The sequence below is a fragment of the Sinocyclocheilus anshuiensis genome, unplaced genomic scaffold (assembly GCF_001515605.1).
Source record: "Sinocyclocheilus anshuiensis isolate Anshui unplaced genomic scaffold, SAMN03320099.WGS_v1.1 scaffold20, whole genome shotgun sequence".
In the NCBI taxonomy this organism is placed as follows: domain Eukaryota; kingdom Metazoa; phylum Chordata; class Actinopteri; order Cypriniformes; family Cyprinidae; genus Sinocyclocheilus; species Sinocyclocheilus anshuiensis.
The window spans coordinates 2,459,795-2,481,295 of NW_015558646.1; the positions used below are offsets into that span (position 1 = coordinate 2,459,795).

The 21,501-nt window shown below is 38.1% G+C and overlaps 1 protein-coding gene and 1 long non-coding RNA gene across 5 annotated transcripts in view; one reads left to right on the forward strand and one right to left on the reverse strand.

Moving 5' to 3' along the window:
• Positions 1 to 21,501, forward strand: part of LOC107680963 (casein kinase I) — a 25,545-nt gene that overhangs the window by 1,975 nt on the left and 2,069 nt on the right. The window contains exons 3-10 of one of the 4 annotated variants that reach the window (XM_016477059.1): positions 6,115 to 6,241; positions 6,328 to 6,426; positions 8,704 to 8,787; positions 12,778 to 12,917; positions 13,457 to 13,535; positions 14,022 to 14,096; positions 17,814 to 17,920; positions 18,106 to 18,259. In XM_016477059.1, coding sequence (XP_016332545.1) covers positions 6,115 to 6,241; positions 6,328 to 6,426; positions 8,704 to 8,787; positions 12,778 to 12,917; positions 13,457 to 13,535; positions 14,022 to 14,096; positions 17,814 to 17,920; positions 18,106 to 18,259 — 865 coding nt within the window. Of the gene's footprint in view, positions 1 to 6,114; positions 6,242 to 6,327; positions 6,427 to 8,703; positions 8,788 to 12,777; positions 12,918 to 13,456; positions 13,536 to 14,021; positions 14,097 to 17,813; positions 17,921 to 18,105; positions 18,260 to 21,501 lie in introns of those variants that run through there. The other 3 variants (XM_016477058.1, XM_016477061.1, XM_016477062.1) reach the window with 3 other exon arrangements.
• LOC107680964 (uncharacterized) overlaps positions 18,265 to 21,501 on the reverse strand; it is a 23,947-nt gene continuing 20,710 nt past the window's right edge. The window contains exon 3 of the long non-coding RNA XR_001633211.1: positions 18,265 to 21,472. This is a non-coding gene — a long non-coding RNA (uncharacterized LOC107680964). The remainder of the gene's footprint in view (positions 21,473 to 21,501) is intronic.

Genomic DNA, 21,501 nt, shown 5'->3' on the forward strand with positions numbered 1-21,501 from the left:
TATTGGGGGTAAGTTAACTGGACTAGTTTGATCTTATATTTATATATAGTTTTACACTTATTATGATAGTGTCGACAGGCTAACTAGCCCGTTCGTTAGCGTTTCTATGAGCCGCGCGAATGAGCAGCGTTTTTAAATGTCTTTAAACACGTTACGTGTTCTCTATGATATAGTATAAGGTACTTTAATTAATTAGTTTTGATCACGAAGTGTGTGTTTGTGCGTTGCTGAGTAATGAGTAAGGAGCGACTGGGAAATGGCCGCTGCTCTTTTGTTGTGTTTGTTCAACATGTCCTCCCTCTCGATCAGAAAATGGCGGATGAGGGAAAACAAGTTTCAGGGCCTGGTGAGACTGCTGCTCTCTTCTCAAGGTGACTGAGCCATACGAGCGCTGCTCTTCGTGTCAAAATAGTCGTTTGTTTTATAATATAATCTGTAATTGTATACAAGAGCTAACCATTGACAAGGAAGCTTTCAATAACTGGTTCTATATGCACATTTAAATAAAACGCAGTCCCTGTTTTGGTTTCGCAAGGAAAAGGTAGAGGTTGTCACGTATGTTTTTTGATTTGCATGTTATCATTGAATGTAAATAACGTCATACGTTTTACATTCTGATTGCAGAAGCGGTCTACTGGTTAAACTATTGGTAGTTAATTTAGTGTAAAGATTTGTATTTGCTATTTCCTCATGCTGTTATGTTTGTAGTTTCTTTAAAAAATAGTTATTGATGATGTGGCGTATGTACCAGTTTTAACCCTTATCCTGGGATATTGATTTGCCTGGGCTGGTATATGACTTTGTGTGAAAACCTAAACCATTTTTATCTAAAAGTTACATTGTAGTTTGATGTTAGAAGGTTGCAACCCCAAACGGTTACATGCTATATTCATAGCAGAAATTGTGAAATAAAATAAAAACATAAAAGTAATAAAATAAATAAAATAAAATAAAAATAAAAGCAATATTTCAAATATTTTCAAGTTTAATTAACCTGACGATGTGATAGATAAGCCTTTATCTGCTTTCAGAGTTTTTTTTATTTATGAACCTCCACTCTTGGCTGTTTCTACCTGAAATACTGTGGTAACTGTATATTAAAAATTTACTTTACTGCAGATGTCAAATTGATAAGAGATAGCAGCTTGGTTTATTCAAAAAAATAAAAAAAAATTTGAAGTATAATTCGGTTTCCCACAGGTCCAAAATAGGGCTGCACGATAAATCGCATGCGATATTTAATGCGCATCTTGTTAGTAAAGCCGGTTTTGTAATCAGCGGTAAATCTCCATCATGTGCGTGCTTTCACATTGAGCAGCATTTACTACACAGAGCCGTTGTTCACTGACAAGCTGCGCTAAACCATGTTCATATATGCGATTTATCATGCAGCCCTAGTCCAAAATATGCTTGTGGTGGAAAAGGCTGGCACTATATCCTGGCGCAAAAATGGTCTAGTGTGGCAGACAACAAATAAAGTGATCTTTAACACTATTTTGATTTAGTGAAAATTATTAAAAGTTGTTTCTATTAATGTGTGTTAACATTAACATTTAATTTATTTTGCAATAATGAGTCGCATGACCAACTTGTGCCTAACCTGCATAGGGAAATGTTATGTCCTTGCGTGATATTCCAGATTGCTTGTATTTCAGTTGAAATGACTGGAATTTGACTGCGAAATTTCACCAGACAGTGGTAAATGTGACCGCACCTAATTTTATCCAACTTTTCAAACCATATTGCTTGCTCTAAACTGTTTATTTTCCTAAAGTCGCCATAAATGCTTTTTTAGCCATGATTTTTATTGCGCATTATTTGCTCATTTCATTGTAGGCCGTAATATATCATTTAGTAAACTAATCCAGCTATTAGAAGGTTTTCCTAGGTAATATTAGTATAAATACAAAGGCCCTGCCTTTGCCATCAATGAACTGCCATTGCAGATAGCATTAGGGTGTCCACTTCTATGGCATCTCATGCTGACGGCAGCTTGGCTGATTAGAAATCTGAACTCTTAGACCTTAGCTAGTTATTTAACCCTGTGCAGTTAAGAGTTGGGTAACTCCTGTCATGGATGGATGGATTTACCAAAAACTTTAAGGACAAGACCAGATGCAGCCTTTAGTTATAACTAAAAGTATATCATATTAAACTCCTTTCTAGTTTAACTCTACTGCTTTTAAGCTATGTGTAATTTAGGTTCTACACAATGACTGGATTGAATGCAGAAAAAACATGTTATTGATTACCTACTTAACTACTTTTTTTTGGTGGAAAAAAATGATTGTGAATTCCTCATAATTGTGCGCCACTTTGGCTTGAACTTGTTTTTAGTGAATGAATTGAAGTTTCCAGTAGAAAGGATGCGTAAAAGTACTGGTTTCAGTTGCTGGTTACTAGAGCTGGGAAAACCTGCCATACAAGATCTCCCTCCCCCACACTCCCTAAAACCACTCACTCTCTTTGCTAATGAAAGAAAGGAGCTTTGTGTGCTCTTCAAAGTCTTTTATGTAAGCTCAATCACAGGAAATTGTCTACTCGCGTTATTTAAAAATGTGTATACTTTTACACCAACACCTCTGTGACTAAATACAAGGCAGTTTATTAAAGTTAACATGTTCAGGCAAACTACATTGTTTTGTTCAGCGTTCCCCTTAGTTTTGCTTTGAAAAGAGGAAATGAGTGTCCCACATAGAGGCCTGTAGTTTCCGTAAGCAAGAGATTGCTGTTGATATGAACTAATGTAAGCATTGTGTATGTGAGTATGCTTGTAAAACGTGAGTTTTTTATTTTTTTATTTTTTTGGGTTAAATTTATAGTAGGCCTATACATTTACATTAGTTTTGGTTTAAACTTAAGGGGAAATGTTAAAAACTTTGACTTTTCATTATTTCTGCTGGTGTTTTTTTTTATTCTAGGATGTCGCTAATTAGGCTTGCCGCGATAGACTGTGCTGACGGTGATACGTGACGGTGACGGTGTTAAGCCGCAACACCGGTTATGTCACTTGCCCACCGCGGCACCGACCCCCACCGTCGTTTTGATTTTTTATAGTAATAAAAATCATTTAGTTCAGTAAAAGAACAGACACTACAATTAAAAACTGAATGCTCAATGTGCCTATTTGGCAATATTTTGGATTTTGAAAAGCCTGTTGACTTTTGCCATTTATCTAAGGTGATTTTGGAAGTTTTTTTTAAACATTCGTTTCTTATTTAATTGGTTCCACATTGTTTGCTGATTTTTGCTTTATTTAAACTTTGTCATTTATTTTATTTTTTTTTATATCAAGGTGTATGCCGTGCCTCCAAGCTTTCTTACTCGTTTTGCTAATAAACGTTCTACGTTTCTTATTTATTTGGTTATATATTATACATGTTTACTTAGCCTATTTCCAGTTTTGTATACCTATTTAAACTTTATGTAAATTATTTGTTATTTTATATTAGGCATAGCCTGCCCTATAGCATGGTGTATTTTTATTTGTTTTGTTAATAAAAGTTCTATGTTTTATATATAGTCTAAAGTGAGTTTGACGTATTTTGTTGTTGCAAAAAACGAACAATTGCTTTACGCTGAATTGCCGCTATTTGAAAGTGAAAGTAAAATGCGTACGCAGCTTTCACAAGCTATTTAAAAGCGAAGGAAAGTGAGGAAAAGAGGGAACGCCCCCGCCCCCACGGTGATACCTGTATTACCGTTGTTGTCACACGTCGATTAACCGGTGGGAAAATGTCCTCACCGTCACAACCCTATCGCTAATAGGGGTGTGCGATATTGACGAAATATCTCGATATTTTCTGGGATTTTATCGATAACAATAATTAGACTATATTTTGCTGAGTGTGTTATTGTGCTGGTACCTTAAGGACTGCCGTGGACAGCTGACTCCTAAATATTTTGATTTTCTTCATATTCTGTGTGGTGGTCAGTTCACACTGATAGAAATTCTGCTGAAAGATAGAAAGCTGCTGTCTACACAATAGATATACAGTATATACATCTATAGTCTACACTGGATGGGGCGCAGCACGACAAATCCCCGACAGAAAACTGCTGCTGCATTTTATTTATGACGTATTGACACAAATTTCAAATGATTTTTAATGGTCGCTTTGTCTCGTCCAGTGAACTAGACAGGCTTTAGCTGTTGCGGCGCAGACACGGTGTTACTCATTTATCGAGAAGAAACAAAGCAACCTTGGCGTCCAATCACACGCCTTCCGCTCCTTGAGTTCTCTCCAGCGCTGGAAAGCTGATCCGATATTTACACGGGTCCTACTTCTTGCCTTAAGCCTTCTTTTGTTCCACAGACGTTTTCCTCTTGTTTTTTTATCCGCCATATCTTATCTTTCTGTCGCTCGGCTCGCTAATGTCCGTCCCGTGCACTGAACGATCTCTCCTCCACATCATGAGTAGACACACCCCTTACTGCCGATTGGCTACAAGTTTTTGTTTTTCGGCCCGAATCAGTTTTCTAAAGCGTTTTTGAAAAATCGCTTATCCCACCTTTAACCTGCAGTTACAAATGCATGAATAATGTTTTGATATATTAAACATAAAACATTGAATACTGTTATTCGAAATTATCTGAATAATAAAAAGAAACTTTAAATATGAAATTAAAATTGCCGGCAGGTGGCAGCAAGTCACTGTTAATAAGTGAGTCATTGCAATTGAACCGAATCATTTAAACGGTTAATTCATTCAAGAACGAAACACCGTCATGTTGCTCGGAGAGGCAAAACAGCGTTGAGACCGTGTTTGGAATAATTTTTGTTGTCAAAATAGAGCAAACTCAGGCAATATGGTGTCTAAAACGTAAGTCTCTTAATTAACTACTTGTTTTTTGAACTGTTGTAAAAAATCAATATTACATTTGTAATCATGGTAATTTTTGGAGGAAAAAAACGGCACTCTCTGTGTGATATTGACTAACTATATGAAATTATATAAATATACATTTTCTGTCCAGTATCTTGAATTTTGTGATCATTCTAAATGCATTTTATTAGACTGAATCATGCAGTGAAAGAACGCTCTCTAAATGCGCACTCGCAGACTTCAGGTAATGTATGCATGCGTGCACTCTGTTGGGGTGTTTTGAAAGGTTTTTGCAAAATACTCGATAATGTAAAATCGCACATCGTTAAAACAATTACGATATTATCGCAGATTATATATGTTCCACACACCCCTAGTCGCTAAGACTTACACAATTGTGAATTTACATGAAAAGGCCTAAAAAGGAATATCCACAAAAGAGTTTTCACTTTTTATATCAGCTTTTGGAATGGACGTGATTGCTTCTGCAATATAACCATCACAAGGATTAGGAGCCAGTTTGTGGTTCAAAGTACATTTTCTTTTGTCATTGTGAAATGGTAGATGTTGGTTTGCTGGCACACATGACTGAACGAACACTAGGCTGCTGCTGCACCTTGTGTCTCCACAATGCCTCTTTGTTTAGGAGACTCTCTAGCATGATGGTTGCTTGGTGAGTGCTGTAGCAATGTGTTCACTAAATGTGCAACTCTTTTGAACCTCCACCTGCTAAGTTGTGTATCTGAGTCCTAGTTGTCAAAGTTGCAATATTTGTAAGAGCCACTTAGTTGATTTTGTACATACCATAAACAATTTAACACTGTCCCCATATTCTACTTTTTTTGTCCTGAAGGGGGTCAACCACTCTGGAAGAGTGTGTCTAAAGTGGTTTGTTAAAGACTAGTCTAACACAGGTTATATAGTTGTTACTGCTGACTATAAACGCAGCCATGTCACCAAGCTGGATATATTGGATGCCATTGCCGGCAGGGTGTGCCTTGTAACTCCGACACTTCCTTAACTGATAAGATTCATGCTTTTTAATGGCTCAATATAACTTAGTCAGCTATGCCCAATTTTAATAGTGTTTTAATTGTAATTTGCTTGTGCTAAAATCTCATCTTGTAAACTCGAGCAGAGTGTCATGCATCACTGAATTGATTTAAAGGATCTGCTCTTTTTGAGGGAAGCACAGCTTTCATCGTTTTCATGCTTTTCTAATAATTGTCAGGCAGTCTTGAGTTGTCATCTGTTGGTGTTCATCAATCATGTGATGCTGTTTTTCAGGTGGTATGGCCAAGAAAAGGACTATAATGTTCTAGTGATGGACCTGCTGGGGCCAAGTCTGGAGGATCTCTTTAACTTCTGTTCCCGCAGATTCACAATGAAAACTGTCCTAATGCTTGCAGATCAGGTAATGAATGGTTAATTCAGGCTTGTAATAGCAAACATTGGATGGTCCTGTGGCACTATCTTAACCTGGTTGTTTTGCTTCCACAGATGATCAGCAGAATCGAGTATGTGCACACAAAAAATTTCATCCACAGAGATATCAAGCCAGACAACTTTTTAATGGGTATTGGCCGTCACTGTAATAAGGTAAACTCTCACTATTTCTTTATTTACGTGAGAGACAGTCAAGATTTGACAGATTTAAAAGTGACATGGAGGATTGACTGAATAAAACTGCAGATCACTAAGGGTTCCTGTTACATTGAGATTCACATGGAAGAACACTGGCTTGAGAGCCTGTGATTGTTACGTTTGATGTCGCTCTGCTGATCTGGGATGGCTGGGTTCGACAGATTATTTGGTGGGAAATCATAGGAGCAGATAATTAAAACCGCATTGAGTCCTTAGACACAATGTTTACAGCTTAACTTGTCAATGGTTTGAGAATCACCTCACGGTTGGGCTGTGGACATCTGTGGACATGGATTATATGTCTTTCACTCCTCAAATGGAACTTGTGCATGATATGTGACTTGTGGTTGTTTTTATTTTTAATTTTTTTATTTCTCCCGTCGACAAAGAGCCTTTGAAGTGCTTTGCACCGTTTTATTTCTCTATTCAAATGTACAGAAGTTGCCTGATTTGTATTTTGTTTGGGATAACTCGTAATTTTGAGCCCTTGCAGACAGGCAACATTTGGCAAAGTTAAAGCATCATGTGCAAAATAATACAATGACTTACAAGTACAAGCTCTGATGGTCGTCTAACAGTTCAGATCAGTTTCCACTACAAATTCTGGTACTTTTTAGTACTTCAGTGAAGCCTGTATTACCATTTTTGGCAGTGCTGTCTGGAATAAATGTTTACCATTGTGTGTCTGTGTGAATGCCAGCCTCAAGCTTTTATTTTGATACACATGAAATTGTCACTTTTTTCACTAAAACTCTGGATGCACACGCTCTGCTTTGGATGTGTAGCTGTCGACATCCACCTTGGAAAAACAATTGTAGTTAAGAATGCAGTGAACTCAGCCGACGGGAAGATCTGATTTAGCTATTGCTTCGCAAACGCACTCTCTTTTGGTGAGGAATCAAAAGGCCTGTTCTTTTGCATTATTCACTGCTCTCTGCTTACATCTCTCATACGATCATTAACACTCTTGATCCAGCCCCCAGTAAAACTTTTTTCAAGATTAACAATCTTAACTTGGCGAAATAAAGCATGTGGACATCTTGACCAAGAATGGTGCAGGCCAAAAGGTGACATCAGTTCCACACGAGAGTCAGTCTTAAAATGGAATTGTTTGAGAGGCAATTGCTAATGCTTCATGCAATGATATTTTCCTAGAGTTACTTAGAAAGATGAGGTCAAAACATTCCTTCATTTAAAAGAACTACGTTTTGCAGCGTACTTCAAGTCTGACATATTCTCCTCACACAGTCCCCCACTCTCGTGTCACATTGCGGATAACCGTACTCAGCTCCGCACCATTGTTAACTAATGGCTTGTTTTGTTGCTTTACCCTGGGCTGCTGTATTGAAATCTCCAATGTCACTTCCACCGAAGCTGTCCCATCTTGTCTTTTGTAACTAAACTGTTTTTGCAATAACATGCAGGTTAAGTCATGCACCTCTTAAAACTGCACGCTTTTTTTGATGTTTTGTTCTTCAGAGCTTCATCCCTACCTGATTTGGCCTCTCCACACGCCAAAGTATTCTAGCCTCTTCCTTACTGTAGGTGGTCCAATGATCTGTCAAACACGAAATGCAATATTTATCAATCACAGGACTTTTAAAGGGGTGGGGCTGAGTTTTGGTTTGTTGCATTTCTCAAAGCTTCTCATGCCTAATTTTAAAACAAGTGCCCATTGTAGTGAATGGCCATTAAATTTTGCCCTTCTTAACCCTAGTTGTGCCATTTGTCTCATTCGCTTCATGCTGAGGTGGGCTTAGCTGTTAAATGCCATATGGCACAGCTAGTGTTAAATGCTGTTAAATAGTGTTATACGAATGTTTATGGATAAAGTCTTGGCAAAGTCAAAAAAGAGAATCAGGCTTGGGAACAATTGGTATAGATGAGATGAAGATCACTGGGTTGGGCGGCCAGAGGTGCCATGTACAGTTTGCCTCTATGGCTCGAAAACCGATGAGGCAAACGGTCCCTGCATTATATAGTCTGAAAAAACAACTATCGGCTAGTATCTGAGCCTGGGCTTATGGGAAGTCGTCTGCCATTAGCAGAGCCTCCTCTGAGTTTAAGCTAGGACGCTTGCTGGTGGATAAAGGATTGCCTTAGGCTTTCTCTTCCCCTCCCTCTGCTCCTCCTCGCGTTCTTTTTCTGAGCCTTGGTGTTGCCTGTCTGCGCTGGCTGTGTGCGGTTGTCAGCAATACTTTTGATGCACTGCACCCTCTATTGTCTGTTCAGTGTTTAGAATCTCCAGTGGGGAAGAGGAAAAGAAGCTTGGCTGTTAGTTCTTCTCAAGACCCATCTTTCTCAGGATTAAACCAGGTCTGAAACCACAACCACCTCCTAATAATCGCCCAAAATTCTTTTGATTTGGTTTTGGTTTTTTTGCCTTTTGAAATTCTTCTACCTATTTCATTTTTATTTTCAACAATAACCATTAACGTTTGTTGGCATTAAACCAGACACACATGCTAAACAGAACTAGAGATTTAACTCCTAATCCAGATTGAAGGGATCTCGGTACAGGCGGGTGAAAGACTTGTCACTTCGGGAAGTAGCTGATTGTTCTCAGTCCTAGTCAGTTCTAAAATTATTCTTTCATCACATGATTTTCACTTTTCTTTCTTTCTTTTTTTTTTTTTTTAACTTGATTTTCAAAGCTAGAATTGGCATATTTGGTGTAAGGGAATTAACTTTTCTATTTAAAGAGTTGTTGCAGATAGACAAAGCCCAGTGCTATTTGTAATCAAGGACTTTGTGACGGAATAATTTGATTGGCCAAGTTTCACTGCATTGGGTGCTTGTTCTTGTTACAGAATGCATCTTTCAGTTTATCAGCAGCACTTTTTGGTACCGAAGCTTGTCTTCCTGAACTGGCCAACGTTGGAACATGCGGTCAGAATGTTGCTAGCCTGCAACCAAATTGCACAAGCCACGTGAAAATTGTGGCCTGGTATTAACAGGGTTGAACTTTTGAACACTGGTCTTAAAAAATTATTGCATGTTCTTGTACTCTTGAGATATGTGCTCATCTTTATTTAAATGTTCAGTTTAGCTTAGGGCTGGACGATATGGCCCCACACACTCCATCTGTGGTGCGTATTTTTTCCGTGCCCATGTTAACGGATCAGAGCCTTCACACTGCACGCGATTGCGGTCTGGCAGTGCGCTCCAGGAGCGGTGCGTCTGCAGCAGTCATGCCGCGATCGTTTCCGCACGGAGTCTATAGGCCCGGGTATACTTCACTCTCCGCGTTCCGTTCCGTCTCGCGCACAGCCGACACAGGCGCAAGTCTATTTCTGCTGTGCTGCATGTGCTGAATTAAAGTGACAGCCCATTATTCGCTGTAAAAATTAACATGGATTGACAATTACACCATAAATGCATATAATTAAAGTCTACTGTTTCACAGTCAACACATGGCTTTTTGGCTAGATTTAAAACAAGGAAAAGTGCACTTTTAGATAAACAAGGCAATAATAGATGGCACTCGTGGTGGTAGTTAAACAAAGTTAGATTTATTGAGTTTAAACGTGAATGTCTGAAAGATTGTATTACTGTACTGTGATAAAAGAGAATCAAAATGCTGAAAAGGCATTTTCAGAAACAACGTTTGGTTTTGAAATCAAAATAATGGATAAATTTGTGTTTGTGGTAAACAGCCGCGGATCAGGAGTGGACTGCAAACGCGTCCTGTGCGAAAGCAAAATGAGTCTGTGCAGCTTCTGCACCGCATACACATACTGTATACGCACTGCAGACGGAGTACGTGTGAACTTGGCGCAACAAATCTAGTTCAACATCTGAGGCAACGCCACAAAGAGCTCTATGACCTTATGTCTGTTCTAGAGACATGTTACAGCTTTTTGATAAAGCTCTAATTGGTTTTCTTTTGGGAATGTTTCAAATTCACACTGAATGCATTAATGACTGTAAAACATGTCTGTTTGTGTCAAAATCGTGATTAAAATCGAAATCGCAATATTGATCAAAGAAATCGCGATAGGTTTTTTTTTGTCCATATCGCACAGCCCTAGTCGATACGATATAAATCGATATGAACACTATATAAAAAAAAAGCCTCATAAAAACTTCCAAGAACACCCACAACAGATGTCTGTACCTAAAAATTTATGAAAAATGAATTTTCCAAGTCTATGAAACCTCCTCCTATAAAACTATATAATTAAGAAAAAAACGGCACAAATAAATTAATGTTTACCTTATATCAAACTATAGACTGACATACACTACCAGTCAAAAGTTTTTGAGCAGTAAGATTTTTTGTTTTTTAAAGAAGTCTCTTCTGCTCACCAAGCCTGCATTTATTTGATCCAAAATACAGCAAAAACAGTAACATTTTTATTTTATAACATTGTTTTCTGTTTGAAAATGTTTTAAAATGTGATTTATTCCTGTGATTTCCAAGCTGAATTTTTAGCATCATTACTCCAGTCACATGATCCTTACATTTTTTTCACGTTTCTTTGATGAATAGAAAGTTCAGAAGAACAGCATTTATCTGAAATAGAAATCTTTTGTAACATTATAATCTTTTTGATCAATTTAAATCATCCTTGCTAAATAAAAGCATTATAAATAAAATAAAATTGCAGCGCTAAATAAAATTTCTATAATTTCTAATAGAAAGCAGTTATTTTAAATAGTAAAAATAATTCAAAATGCTACTGTTTTTGCTGTACTTCGGATCAAATAAATGCAGCCTTGGTGAGCAGAAGAGAATAAAAAAAAAAAAAAAACATTAAAAATCTTAGTTCGAAAACTTTAGACTCGTAGTGTATGCTGATTATACTTATAGCTTGAAACAAATGCGCTTCAGGCAGGATAAAGAATATGAAAAGTGCTCTGAGTTGCTGCAGAAAACAAAAATTGAGCAAAAACATGTTGCTGGAGATGGGCTTATTATTGAAAATGCAGATTCATTCTCTGCCAGCAGGAGGCGCTTTTTGAGTGATAAAACTAGCGGTTTCCCCAGTAATGGCTGTAATCAAAGCAGCTCCGCTCATGAACGCTACTTTTATCAGATAAAAATGAAAATGTCATCGAAACTTTTCTGAAGACAGTCGGGTCCCTTCAGAGATACATTAATATAAAACACCCGCGCCGCGTTTTGATTTTGAAATGTGCAGTGTGCTCATGTTTATTCAACAAAATCAAACGCCACAAATATGTATGGGAAACACTGGTAATGTGTATCGGAAATGTGTTTAAAAATCATATCACCGTTATTGAGAAAAATTATATCGTGATGCATATTGATATTGAATTATTGTCCAGCCCTAGTTTAGCTAAATAAAATTAGATATAACATTTGGTACTCAGCTCCTGGAGTCAAAGATTGTTGGCATTACAGCTATTTGTAGTCATCTTCAGAGCACTGTCAGGAAGTTAAAATGGCAAATTAATGTTTGCGTGGGTTTTTACAGTGATGGCCAAGTACTTGCACCTTGCACTTGCACCGGCTATTTCAGAGGAGAATGGCTCTTACATAATTTGAAAAAGTTTAAATCAGTTTGGCCAGAAAACCACTTCTTATTTAATGCTTCCTCTTTATCATTAAAGATTGTGGGTTCTTGATACTTTTAAGTCTAAACTGTTTTCCATTGCTGGGAGAGGTGCTCTTTGAGGCATCTTCGCTGCAGTGTGTTGTTTTCCAGTTTTTTTTTTTACACAATTTAACAAGTTGTTGAACGAGGTAAATCATAATTATTTAAATGAATTTCTAGTAAGCTTTGGTTGTAGCTCTTTTCTCCTGACTTGACCTCTAATAGAAGGGTCTAAGTGTAATTGCATGGTTGGTGTAACTAATTGTCTTGACAAGAGGAAATATGTTTTAAATCCCTGGTTGAGCCAAGCAAACAGTGGCACGGCTGAGTGGATACGTTACAATATGGCTGCTGCCTCAGTGAAAAACCAGTTGGTTGAGGCACACCTGTAGGTGTATATGTGTGTGGGACAGGCTCTGAGTGGCTTTCCATTAATGAGAATATTTCAGTCAATGACAGGCTCTTAGAGCTGACTCTTACATCTCTGCTTGGATAAAGGGTGATTCCTTTCCCAGTAAGCTTCACTTCTGTTGTAGACTCTGACCCCATCGCTTCATTGATTACAGCTGCTTGATGTATTGTTTTTGTTCTGAGGTCCAGGTAATAGGTCAGACAGCTCACAGGAGAAAGTTGGAAGAAAATGAAAAATGAATTTGTGAACTCAAGTGTTTTTTTTATTGTTTTGTTTACAGTCAGTTCTAAAAATGAAATGTCTGTGCTTCTCTTTTTCAATTTATTTGTATAGTTGTTCCTCATCGACTTCGGTCTGGCCAAGAAATATCGAGACAATAGGACACGACAGCACATACCGTACAGAGAAGACAAAAATCTCACAGGCACGGCTCGCTATGCCAGCATCAACGCACACTTGGGCATCGAGCAGAGGTGAGCACTCCTGCACAGAATATTTATTACATTTTTGCTCATTGTGCTCCAATCGGTTACAAATTTTAGTCAAATTATTCTGATAATAGTATTTGTAATGGTTTAAAATAAACTATTTTGACAAGTAGAAAGTTCAAAGGAAAAGCATTTATTAGAAATGGAAATATTTTGGGAATTTAAGAAATACCTTTGTCACTTCATTTAATGTATACTTGAGGAATAATTAATTTATAAAAAAAAATAAAAAATCTTACCAAGCCCTTAGCTCTCTGAAGTCTTACAATAACAAGCAGCATCATAAATTCATGATCGTGGCATTTTGTGATATTAAGTGATTGATGGACTGTGCTTGCTTGCCCTTTACCATAGGAGTGGCATGTCGGTGGTCAGCGAGTTAATTTAGGGATGGTTTACGCAATCACACCTGCTCATATTCTACGCACTACTTTGCATTTTAGATTATTTTCTTAAAGATCTGCCCTCAAACTTGTTTAAAAGTCTTCTTGCTTGATTTTTAATCTTTTATTTCATCTTAACAGTCGTCGAGATGACATGGAGTCACTAGGATACGTGCTGATGTACTTCAACAGAACCAGCCTGCCATGGCAGGGACTGAAGGTAAGAAGTACAGATAATGCAGGTTTTTTTTAAAAAAATTTTTATAAAGCTGGATTTTAGATGGGATTGCGCAGCATGTTTGAGACCGGTTTGTTGAACGTACTTGTTTCTTAGACACAGATTTATAGTTTTTAAGTGATATATTATAGGTTCATTTTGAAAAGCAGGGCAATAACTTTTCTACACTGGTTTGAATGCAGGTTATATTAAGTATGGACGTTTGCTGCCGTTATGTGATTACAGCAGAATACTGCTCAATGTCACTGAATATTATCATCTTTCTTTATTACTGTGGAGGGTAGAACCATAAAAGAATCAACTTAAAATTGCTAGGCAGCATGAAACAGGCCAACAGGTGGTGCCTAAAAAAGTGCTGTAAATCTTCTTTCAGCTGGTTTATTTATGGCCTCCAGCACTGTGGGATTGCACACTGATGGACAGCCAGTACCAGATCATAGTGTGCAACGTTTTCATTTTTCCCCACAGGCTGCCACAAAGAAACAGAAGTATGAGAAGATTAGTGAGAAAAAGATGTCGACCCCTGTCGAGGTCTTGTGTAAGGTATGTGAAATTCTACATCCTCACAGCAAGGCTTTTTAAAAGTCTGCACTCATACATTGTATGCGCATGCATGCTACAAAACCTCTGCTCAGTTTAAAGGTTGTGATGCTACAATTATCAGGTTCCATGAAAATTGTCATCTCCAGAACATTCAATACTGCTAAAAAGACTAACTGTATATCAATATGACTAGAGATGCACCGATTGCCGTTTTCTTGTCCGATTCCAATTTTTATTTATTTATTTTTTGTAAGTGTGACCTGCCTATACCGATTTTTGCCAATTCTAATTTTCTTCCTAAAAACTGCAAATGACAGCATATACAAACAAAAATGTATACTTTTTTTAATGCAAAAAAAAACAAAACATATATATACATTTACATAATTAAGTAAAAAAAAAATGTAAAAAATTATTAAACATTACAATTCCCCCAATCTGGACAAAGTTACAGATGTTCTCTCACTTAAGCCGGGCTCACACTACAGGAGTTTTAAAATCCTAACCGATTATGAAATCTGGTTGCAACACACACATAAGGAGAATCTTTGCAGATTATCTTCCCTCAAATCTTAAACATGCACACACTACAAGACTTGAAAATCATGGTGCATCACACACTACAAGATATTATTAAGATTATCATGCCAGAGGGAGCGCCTCGCGTGATCTCACACAGCAGCTCGTCAGCAATGTTTACATATGTTAGCTAGCGTGCTAGCAGCTTTCTGCACTCACCCGGTACGTTCAAAACTGAGGCGATTTCACCCCAGCGCTTCTCTTTCTCCTTATGGTTGTGATACGTTTTCGACACATTATACAGACAGTCGTTTTACTACAAAACATCAAGAAGCCGTTTCCTCCGTCTCCAACGGAGCCGTACATCAGCTGTTTTGCGGTTGCGCATTGGCTGTGAAAGTACTGACGTAATCATATAGCCGTCATCATGACGATTTAAATCCTAAATATCAAACATGTTTAATATGATCGGGGCAGCCCCGATTTGTGTGCGAGCAGATCGGGAGGTGAAAGATTCGATCTGTGAATGCTTCGCATTACCAGATAATCCGCGCCGAACATCGGGACCGATCGAGGTGCTGGACAAGATTTTTGCTCTGATTCTCGGGAGGGGAAAATCGGGGCTAAATCGGGCTAAAAATCCTGTAGTGTGAGCCCGGCTTTAAACAACTCTTAAAAAAAATAAAGTGCTCTATGACTAGAAAAGAGGTAGAAATAATTAACTGAAAAGGATTTGCTGTAACAGATGTCATTTCCCACTGTTTCTTAAGTTGTCATTTTTTCCCACTAACTTAATTAAATGTGTCATCTTTCACATCAAATTCTTACATTGTTTCAATTAATTCAGTTAGAATAATAAGAAACTGTAGAGCTGTTACCATTCAAATGAAATCCGTATCAACAAACTCCATCTCTCCACTGCAGGAAACACAGACGCTGCATCTGAAGTGGCATTAGATGTATTTACACAGACTGTTTGGTGAAGCTGAGGTGCCATAAATGCATTTACACTGCAAAAATTTGAATGCATAAAGAATTTTATAAGATGTTTTAAATATTTTTTAAACATACAAATAAGAAATGTTGGGAAAAATGTAATGACAGTTTTAAATGAAACCAAACCAGTAGGTGGCGGCAAATGACTGTTTGAATGAATGAGTCATTTAGTCCTTTATTCAACAGATTCGTTCAAACGGCTGATTCATTCAGAAACAAGGCAAGTGACTACTGTCTTTATGAATGGGTTACTGAAACATTGACTCGCTTGATTTTTTTCAAAAACGTGGATTCCTTTAGTAATGAAACACCGCTGTGTTGCTCGGAGACACAAAACAGTTCTGCTGTGGCTTTGATTGGAAGTAGAGGTCTGCATTCCCGCGACTCTCCCGCGGGACCCGACCAGATTTTTTGCGCCGCGGGATTAAATTCCCGGATAAAACGCGGTAGCGGTCGGTAACTGGTGGAATTTGAAAGGGAGCGGGCGGTCTAACAATATCCTGTTCCCAACGTCTATTCAGAACAGCATATCTGCGCTTTATTCTTACTGACCACCGGTACAGCCTGCACTCGAGACTGTTATGCACGCATGCTTTCTGCGTCACGTGTTTTATTTGCGAGGTCTGTACACAGCATGTGCATAATGATGCTCAGAGCAGGCTGTGCCGGTGGTAAATATACGGCCCTCAGACAGAACAGGCAGGTTGTCGATGAGTGACAGAGCAGAATAAGGATGGAACAAAGTGTGGATGCACTGTCCTTGAAGGACATTCAACTCGTTTTTATTTATATTTTGCTTAGCCTATCATTTTAAATGACAGATGTCGTATTTTTCTCTGCGACACATTTTCTACTGTTAACAGAAAAATGTCAAACGAATGTAGTATTTTGACAAGACGAATAAAAATAGGTAATAGCGCTGTTTTTGTACAGCCTACTTTTTTTTTTTTCTCTCTGCGACACTTTTTAATATTATAATTTTAATAATTGTATCCTGACAGGACGAATAAAAATATAATTTGTACAACTTTTTTTTCTTACCGTGTTGCATAAAATATTAAACAAATTTTGTGTCTTAAGATAATTCATATAAAAAAGTTAATAAATTCAAGACTTCAAGACTCTTGACAAGACGAATAAAATAACATACAATTTTGTGCAGACTACACTTTTATTTGTTAGCCTATCTCTTTCAGTAGCGGAAATTTAAATGAGATTCTGGAAACAAGATCTAAATTTAGTGGGAACGGTCGGGTTGGGAAGAAAATTATTCTAAGAGGACAGTGGGTGAACAAAGAGTGAATATATAGCGGGAGCGGGTGGGTGCGGAATATAACCTTGCGGGAGCTGGACTAAAAAAATAGCCCTGTGCAGACCTCTAATTTGAACTATTTTCATCAGCGAAATTCAGCATAAACAGTCAATATTGTGTCTAAAACGTAAGTCACTTAATTTTAACTTGTTAATTGAACTACTGTTGTATAAAATCACACTGCAATAGTGTTGAAAAATTTTGGTAGTGCAATGTTGCGTACCTAAATCATGTATTTATTTTTTTTACTATCGCAGTATGCATCTATAATTTTCTGTGTGTGCTGTTGTGCTCATTTGTTTTGATTTCTGCACGAGTCTCTCTCACACACTCACTCGGGCTGCGCGAGACTCATCTGGCATGACAAATACATTATCAGTCGCCATAAGTGTGACGTCAAAACAGACCAGCTCGAATTGGCAGACTGACTTTCTCACTGGACTCACTGGTTCAGGCCGGTCATGCGGAAAACCGGCTAATTCCGGTCCCTGGCCGGTCGATCGGTGCATCTCTAAATATGACGCTTGACCATTTTTGCATAGCTTTTGTGTGTGTGTTTTAAGAAATATTTATATAAATATAATATTTAAATATAAATATAAATATTTGTTTAAATTTCGTTTGTCAGCAGACTATGTACAAACATCCAGTTGCTTATTAGAAACTCCCATTCTATGTCTGTCACTCTCCACGCTTTTCTGTTCTAGCCTACTTGACTGTGATTTCAGACAGCCTTTTTCCTGCTAATAGTGCTGGCTATTCATTATAATAGGATATGAATGTTTTTTTTCTTTGTTCATTTCCTTTTAAGAAATAGCTGGTCAGGTTGACATGACATTTATGGAGCTTGGTAATTTTCTTTCGTAATATGCATTTGACTCTTTCTCCAGGGGTTCCCAGCAGAGTTTGCCATGTACCTGAACTACTGTCGTGGGTTGCGGTTTGAAGAGGCACCTGACTACATGTACCTGCGTCAGCTTTTCCGCATTCTTTTCAGGTGCCTGACCTTTTCTTGCATTGCCTCAACACTCCCAACTGGCCCAGAACTAGTCACAACTGAGGTCAATTTTTCAAGTAGAAAGTCTTGCCAGTTGTGGACTCCTCTTGATTATTTCTTTACTTGTGGTATCTAAATTCATTTGGTTTGTATGGGTATACTCACTCCTGCTTGATCACTTCCAGGACTCTGAACCACCAGTATGACTACACATTTGACTGGACCATGCTGAAGCAGAAAGCAGCACAGCAAGCAGCCTCCTCAGGGGGACAGGGGCAACAGGCACAAACCCCCACAGGCAAGCAAACTGACAAACCCAAGAGTAACATGAAAGGTTAGTAGCAAAAAGCCAAGCGACGTTTTCAGCACAAAACAAAGACACCAATTGCTCACATTTGTAAAAACAAAAGTGGATTTGCAACATTTGCTCCCCAAAAGATTCATGAAATGCAAAGAAACGGTGTTAGTTCAAGGATGCACCCCACTCCAAAAAAACAAAAAAAAAAAACAATTTTCAATTGGTATGTCTTTCAAAAGCAAAGACGTCCTTGGGAAATTTGACTACTAACTTTGTACCAAAAAATGTATATTCTTCTCTGGGACGAAGGGTTGGCTTCATAATCTTTTCTGTGAATGTCAGATAACCATCCCTCAAATTAACCCCTTTCTAAATGGGATGCTCTATTTGACAGATTTCTCCCAATCATTGTTCCTGGATCTAACACTTGTTAGTCTTGATTATATTGGTCTCTTCAGTACAAACATGGATACGTGGGAGTGATTTCTAACCACAGTCTAACCAAGATCATGTCATTTACACATCTCTTCATTGACTCTTACTGTACTTTTCTATATGTTTGGTGTTGAGGGAACTGTAATGTTGTTCTATGTTCATGTGATGACTCAACAGTGATATTTTTTTTGTGATTCTAGTTGTGGATCTTCTTTCCAGCAGAAGGCGTAGCCCATTCTAGGTATATGGACTTGGACTTGGAGCGCTTTTATTTTTCGTCCATCATATTATGTTTCCTGTTGACGATTAAAATGGATGTTAATGAGCATATAGAGTCTGTTTCGCACTACATTAGCGATAAGTAGTCCTGTTCAGATGGTGTAGGCTTTAATGTAGTCTAAATCTGTTGTGCATCTAATGCAGAGTAGGCTTGACACTTGGAAGGGCACAGTTAAGTGGAAAAGCTGCTGTCACTCCTCTTCCACTGCTCTGTCCTTTAGTGCCCTGGACTACCGCAGTATTCGGTTTGGGTGTTTATCACTATCAATGGTATACATCTCAGTTCTATCAGAGTTACCTTTGGTGCTTAATAGGCCTAAATTTGTCCTAAATTTAACATCTGCAGTCTGATTAAACTACTTTGTGATGTCTACAGGATTTATCAAGTAGCCTTGTTTGTAGGTTGTGGGAATGTTTCAGAGTAGATTAGAATTTTCTGGCAGTTTGATATTTAAAGTTGTATCGTGCTATATATCGTATCATCTGTATAATAAAGTAAATGGGATGTCTAATTGGCCACAGGACCGGGGGTTTTAATATAGTGACGGTGTGCCATCAACCCACGCAGACAGCTTTTTTTCCCAGCTGAGCTTTGTGATCTATTTCCTCTGTGACGTTATACATGGCTTTTAGAGTCTTTTTTTTTTCTTTTTCTTATTTTCAATCCCAAGGTTCAAGTTATGTTCTTTGTTGATAAATGCTTGGTAAAAATCAGGAAGACCGTTTTACACTGAAGGTTCATCCTGAATTAAGGCAGAGAGCAACTGCTGTTAAAAGTGGCTGGACTAAGAATAGCATTTGCTGATGAGGTGGTATTGGCCTAATCCTTTGTGCACGCCGTTTTAGTTTGATTGCACCCCATCCCCCTTCAAAAGCCAGGATGCACCATGTACCTTGCTTAGAAATATGATTGTAACACTTGGATTGCGATAATTCCATCCATTCAAAGATTTATGCTTCTTACAGGCTCGAGAAATAGAGTACTGTCCCTTTAAGATCCCTTTGGCTGAATAGCTGCAGCCAAGAATTTAAGTGGTGACGCTCAAGAGTGTTTGAGCTTGAACGAACTTTGTTTGCAGGGGATTGTTGGTTTCTTGGTTACCGGTGCAACTTTGTTAGTTCTGCAACAACAGAGGCCTGGAGCTTGTGCTGCTGTATTATTGTGAGATTTGTCCTGAGAGTGCTGCGTCAGCATACTTCCTCACGCTCAATGAATGGAGGCTTGTCAAGCATTTTATTTTCTTCTTTTCCCCTCGTCTTTTCCATTAGTGTCTATAGAAATGTCAAGGCTGCCGTAGCTAAATGTAACTACTCTGCAAGTAGTAGCAGCTTGAACCTAACAATCAGGTTACTTGGTAACTGGTTTGAATCATCTGTCCATTGTGGATTACTTCTAAATGACACAAGCAGTGACATGAATGGGCGACAACTTGGCAAAAATACTTTGTCATCTTTCTGTAGCTTCTAAAAGCCTGAATAGGATTTTTATGAGGAAACAAGTAAATATTATGTTTTCCAGGTATGGTCAATTTATAAATTTGTCAAAAGAGTAATGTTGAAACTGCAGTCTTAAAACAACTCTTTAGATTTTATTCCCTTGTCCATATTATCCTGTTTGATTTTGTGCTCCGTTTGCCTGAGGCAAAAGCACATTGATTTTTGGAAGCAGACCACAGTTGAGAGTGCTGCACTGAAAACATTTCAAAATATGTCACAGGTCTGTCAGGGTTTTTTTTTAATGTTCAGGATTGTGATTGTACATGACTTGAAGCTCCTTGTGAGGTTAGCAATTACATTTCCAAATCGAATCTGTACCGGTCTCATTTGTCTCAGTCAGTTTTAAAGGGATAGTCCACCCTAAAATTCAAATGGTCATTTACTTACCTGTGTGACTTTCTTCTGTGGAACACTGATATATTTCTCAAAATATCTATCTACCCAGCACTTTTTACGTATATTTAAAAAAATATATACACACTCATTTTTTTTGTCATTGCATTGAAATTTAACTGGCTTCCAGTGTTTCCCAATATTCTTCAGAGTGAGTCACAGAGGTTTGGAAGTGCATGAATTGAATATTTAGGGTGGACTATCCCTTTAACTAGTACGTTCTAGATGGCTATTGTGCTGCTTTTTAAGGTTGGTAGCATCATCTAGTATGTGTTTTAGTGAATAATGTCATGCCCCTCATTTAGTTCTTGACATGAAAGGATTCTTGAAGGGACAGCTGCTTTGCTCTTAACTGGTTTTAACCGTGGAGAGGCTGATCGTGCAGCAGCTGAGTTGGTTAAGGTGTCAGTCGGCTATAGAAGTGTATGAATGAGTAACATGCCTCAGTCGTGGTTAGTGAAGTCTTAGCTGCCCCAGTACCTCTTCAGCACTTGCGCAGTCACTCAGACTTTACGTGGGCTAAACAGTAAGCTTGGACTGTTGTGTGAAAGAGTGGATCCCCTCTGAGCCCCCGTGAATTTGATGACATGAATGTTTTTCTGAGATTCTCTGCAGCAAGTCTCGACTTTACTGCAGAGAGGGACTGATGACTTTGCACTTTCTCTCTTCCAGGACTGAA